The 4,803-nt window shown below is 49.0% G+C and overlaps 1 protein-coding gene across 1 annotated transcript; it reads right to left on the bottom strand.

Annotated features, from left to right (window-relative positions):
• Nucleotides 1–3,067: 3,067 nt before the first annotated feature.
• Nucleotides 3,068–4,803, bottom strand: LOC119289950 (putative F-box protein At3g17490). The gene is made up of 2 exons (XM_037569110.1): nt 4,682–4,803; nt 3,068–4,575 (listed from the first exon to the last, which is right to left on the bottom strand). Exon 2 carries the CDS (start codon nt 4,531–4,533, stop codon nt 3,478–3,480), a length of 1,056 nt encoding a protein of 351 aa, XP_037425007.1. The 5' UTR covers nt 4,534–4,575; nt 4,682–4,803; the 3' UTR covers nt 3,068–3,477.

The raw sequence follows: 4,803 nt of genomic DNA, 5'->3' as shown, positions 1-4,803 counted from the left end.
GTCCGAAGGAGGACCGGTGGTGGTGCACTCTTGCGACGGAAGACCCGAGCGTTACGCTCGTTCTAGATTGTCCAAGAAACCAACATTGTAAGGGAGGCCAAGGCTCGTCGATCTGGATTTTGCAAGCTGGTTCGCTTGTCCCACCATTCCAAAACGGAACCATCCAAGTGCCAAGAAGAGGTGTCCATGTGAGCAAGACCGAATTCAAGGATGACCGAGTTCCATAGCCTAATAGTGTAGCGACATTTGAAGAAGAGGTGCGCGCCCGTCTCGCCTTCAGTCCTGCAGAGCGGGCAAAGTCCACAGTTTTCCCATCCGCGCCGCTCTAATCTGTCGGCAGTCCAAATCCGGTCTTGGATAGCCAACCAAGCAAAGAATTTGATCTTGGGAGGGGCCCAAGCCTTCCAGATCATGAAGTCCATAGGCGAGAGCGTCAAGCCGAGGAACTGTGCCTTGTATGCAGTGGCCGCCGAGTAGATCCCGTTATTGGCATGTTTCCAGATAATGTCATCGTCAGCTTGTGTGTCCAAGTGTAGATCATGCACCAACATCCATAACGTGAAGAACTGACGGATGTGGGCAATGGAAGCGACGATGTTATGGTTGATCTTAAGAATCCAAGCATTTCCATCGAGGGCTTCACGCACTTTCCAATTCTTACGCGTGGAGGCACCGTATATTAAAGGAGCAATGTCCTTCGGTTTCCGCCCAAGAAGCCATGGGGAGTCCCAAAAAGGTGTGTTGGCTCCATTGCCCAAAATGATGGTCGTTGAGGCATAGAAAAAGTCCATGTCTTCCTCCGTGCAGGGGTTCCCAAGCCCCACCCAAAGCTTGTTCGGTGCCTTCCATTCATACCAAGGCCATCTAAGACGTAAGGCCCGAGCAAACTTGTCAGTGTCTAGAACCCCAAGGCCTCCATACTCCTTGGGGCGACATACCACCTTCCAATTCACTTTACATTTGGCACCGGTCGTCTTATCTGAACCAGACCAGAGAAAGGCCCTCTCCAATTTGTTGATATTGTGAAGAGAGCGTGGTGGCACGATGAGGGGCGTGATGGCATACACTGCCTGGGAGGCAATGACTGATTTGACAAGTGTCGTGCGCCCGATGGTGGTGATGTTTTGCCCGTCCCAGGTGACAAGTTTGCCGGCCGCCTTGTCCTCAAGGTATTGGAAATCTACAGACTTGAGCTGCCAGACCGAGAGTGGGAGTCCCAGGTATTTCATCGGGAAGGTGGCTCTGGACACTGGTACGCCACTGAGGACATGATCCAAGTCAACATTGGAGCACCGGATGGGCACAACCGAGCTTTTGTGAAAGTTGGTGCATAGACCTGTGACATCACCGAAGCCCTTCAGAATGGTGGAGAGGTTGTCGATGTCACTCTTGATAGGGGCCATAAAAATGGCCGCGTCATCCGCGTATAAGGAAGTTCTCATCATAGCACCTCGTCCCCGAATCTTATGAAGGAGGCCCTTCCTCGTTGCCAAGTCAAGTATTTGGTGAAGAGGATCAATTGCGAGGACGAATAGCAATGGCGAGATCGAGTCCCCTTGTCGAAAACCGCGACCATGTTTGATGGGAGGTCCGGGCAGACCATTGAGCAGGAAACGTGAGGAAGAGGTGCAAAGCAGAGCGGCAATCCAATCCGGGAATTTGCAAGGGAAGCCCTTTCGTTGCAAGAGGTCGAGGATGAATTCCCATCTGACAGAGTCGAAGGCTTTCCTTATGTCCAGCTTGAAAAGAAGGGCGGGGGTCTTGCGTTTGTGAAGGCGTCGAGCAAAGTTCCGCACATACATGAAGTTGTCATGGATGCTTCTCTTTTTAATGAAGGCGCTTTGGGCGTTGGAGACGAGGGCATCCATATGAGGGGCGAGCCGCAAAGAGAGCACCTTAGCAATGATTTTGGCGATGGCATGAATGAGGCTTATGGGCCTATAGTCAGAGATGCCCTCTGCACCGTTCTTTTTGGGCAAGAGCACAACGTTGGCGGAGTTCAACCATTGAAGGTTCGTACTACTATTTTCTCAACGCAGATGCGTGGTACCTGAAAAGTGGTGCCCATCTGTCTTTTCTGTTGCCGCCTGCAACAAGTTTGACATATATATGACGAGCAGTTTTAGTAGCTTCCATTTCATGTAGCTACCACTCTTGTTGAATCCTTGCTGCCATTTCATGTAGGGAAGGTCTCCAGAAAGACACCTTCTGTTCTTGTTTAATTAATTCACTGATGCTATCTAAAAAGAGAGGATACGGGACTTCACTCTGGATCCAATCCAAGAAACTGAAGATATACAGGTAGGGATAAAACAAAAATCACTAGACCAAGATTTGTATGATCTATACAGGTAGGGAAAAAACTAAAATCACTCGACCAGGATTATGTATGATCTATACAGGTAGGGGAAAAACTAAAATCACTAGACCAAGATTATTTATGATACTAGTTGGGATTCAATCCTCTGCTCATTGCGGCAAATGTTCAGACTGATAAATGGATGGCCGGCTCTTTATGAATGTAAAACTGTTACACGTGTCTGACTCATTCCATGCCAATTTTAAAATAAATACATCATCAGTTCAGGAGCAGCTTGGAGGTTTTCTTGGAATAAAATGGCATTCCAGAGTCCTAGAAAGAACATTCAAGAATCGGGAATCACCACATCACAAACATACACAGAAACAAAACTGGTTGAGCCGACTCAAACAGGGTAGCAAGCAACACAGCCAAAGCAATCAACGACACCAAGAGATATTCTTTTTGGTGGCCATTCATTCATGTTCACAAACTAATATCATGTATGAAGCTGAATATATATAAAATTGTCGTTACCACTGTCAGTAAAACTCTGGCGTATTTGTACAAAAGTACGAACTCCAATTTTATTTCATTGGCATTGATGCAATTTCTCTGTGATTAACAGATCCAAAGCTCTACTGAATTCATTAGCTTCAACAAACACACATAAAAAGAACTTGCTCAAAGGCTGTGTTTTATGAAAAACACACGTAATGTCAACTAGACCCTTTCACAACACTAGCAGGTTCACAATCTGCAACAAGATTTAGGATAACCATAATAAATTGATTGTTATGGAAAGGAAGAGCAATTACAGTATAGTTTTGCCACATGGAACTAACACATCCCCAGAACAACAACCAGTGCTAAACAGACCAAGAGTAACATTGTTCTTTGGAAATGACATTATGCTTCATCTGTAGTTCAAGCATTGTTCTGAACTGGAAATTAAGCCAATGGGAGTGTAAGCAGTAGCAAATTGAGCAGCATGATTGAAGAAGATTCCAAAGTACACAGACAAATTGTTCGGCAGAAAGAAGAGACGGTTCTTGGGAGGAAGCACAGGGGTTGTTTGAAGGTAAAGCTACTGCCCATCTGCATCTGGTAATGACTCTGAGAACAGAGGAACGCCTTTCTCAAGATTAAGGGTAAAATGAATTTTCTGATGTTGCATATCATACGCCTACCAAGGTATCACCTTCAGATGTCATCAAGAAAACGGTGTCACAATCTGGATGAATCTCAGCCACCTTGTACTTCTCCCCAATCATGCCCATAAGCTCATTGATGTTGGCAGAACGCTTTAGAACCAATTCTTTACTGTCATGATCCTTGAGGCACCAAAGTGTTATCCCAGAACCTAGGATTTCATTACTATCATTGACTGAAACCGTTGAAGCTACAACATAGTGTAAGCACCCCTGCGACACTCCAATCGTGGCAGATCCTCGGCCGTACGGCACAGGGATAGTCTTCCACACTTCCCCCTCCGTGTCCACCACCATCAGCACGTACTTGTTGTTGAAGCCCATCAGGTTGCCAATCAAATACATCATACCGCCGACGAAGACACATTTACTATGGAGCGGCACCACTTTCTCAACCATCCTACCACTCCTGAAACTCCATGCTCCTGTCCGCGACGAGTAGATGTTCACTCCTGTGATGTAAGTTCCCGGAACGGCCTGCTCAAAGTGAAGAACGTAGAAATGGGACGAGACTGCCGGATCAAAAGCAAGACCTGTGGTACAGCAATATCTGCTTGCGGGCACAGGCGGACGAGGGGGCAGCTCTACCCACCTCCCAGTGGCGGGATTGCACATTAGAAAACGGAAATCATCCCAACTCTCCATCTTCTTCTTGAAGCCACAGTAGAGAAGGAGGCCATTGCAGGCGTCCAACTGGGTGATGCCGCCGTACTTGCTATTGTGCAGGTAAGGGATGGAAAGGTGGAACGGGGCTGCGCCGTCGCCGGAGACACTGGCGAAGTGGTGGCCGAGCCTGTTGTTGATGGTCATGTAGAAGAAGCCAGCGAGGGTCTGTGGCAGCTTCTTGCGGTTGGCGGGGTCGGCGATGAGGTCGCGCCAGGACACGGAGGCGCACTTGAAGCGGTGGAGGGATCTGATGGGGAGGCGGGAGAGGATCTCCAGGATGAGGTCGTCGGTGAGCAGGGGCAGGCCGGCCGTTGGCCCCGGATGGCTGTTCAGCCAAGGCTTGGTGTCCCTCTCCATGGAGCGGGAGCGGAAGCAGAAGGGCCTGGGCAGGGGTCAGATCTGCAGATGGAGAGAGGGAATCACGAATGAGGCCGAGGGAAATCAGGTAGTAGCAGCCGGTGGTGGTGACCTCTTCCTCGCCGTGGTGAGTCGGGAAAGGTAGTACCTTGGGCTGGTTTAGGGCGGCGACGGGCGGCGGGGATGCAGCCGGCGGCGACGAGCTTCTGGGAGCGACACAGACAGGAGGACGATGTGGACGCTCAAGATTTCTTCTCTAGCCAGCCGGAC

This window comes from Triticum dicoccoides, chromosome 4A (genome assembly GCF_002162155.2).
Source record: "Triticum dicoccoides isolate Atlit2015 ecotype Zavitan chromosome 4A, WEW_v2.0, whole genome shotgun sequence".
In the NCBI taxonomy this organism is placed as follows: Eukaryota; Viridiplantae; Streptophyta; class Magnoliopsida; order Poales; family Poaceae; genus Triticum; species Triticum dicoccoides.
This window is presented reverse-complemented; position numbering and strand designations above follow the sequence as displayed.

Coding starts and splice junctions, on each gene's coding strand:
- LOC119289950 (XM_037569110.1), bottom strand. CDS start 4,533: ATGGAGAGGGACACCAAGCCTTGGCTGAACAGCCATCCGGGGCCAACG.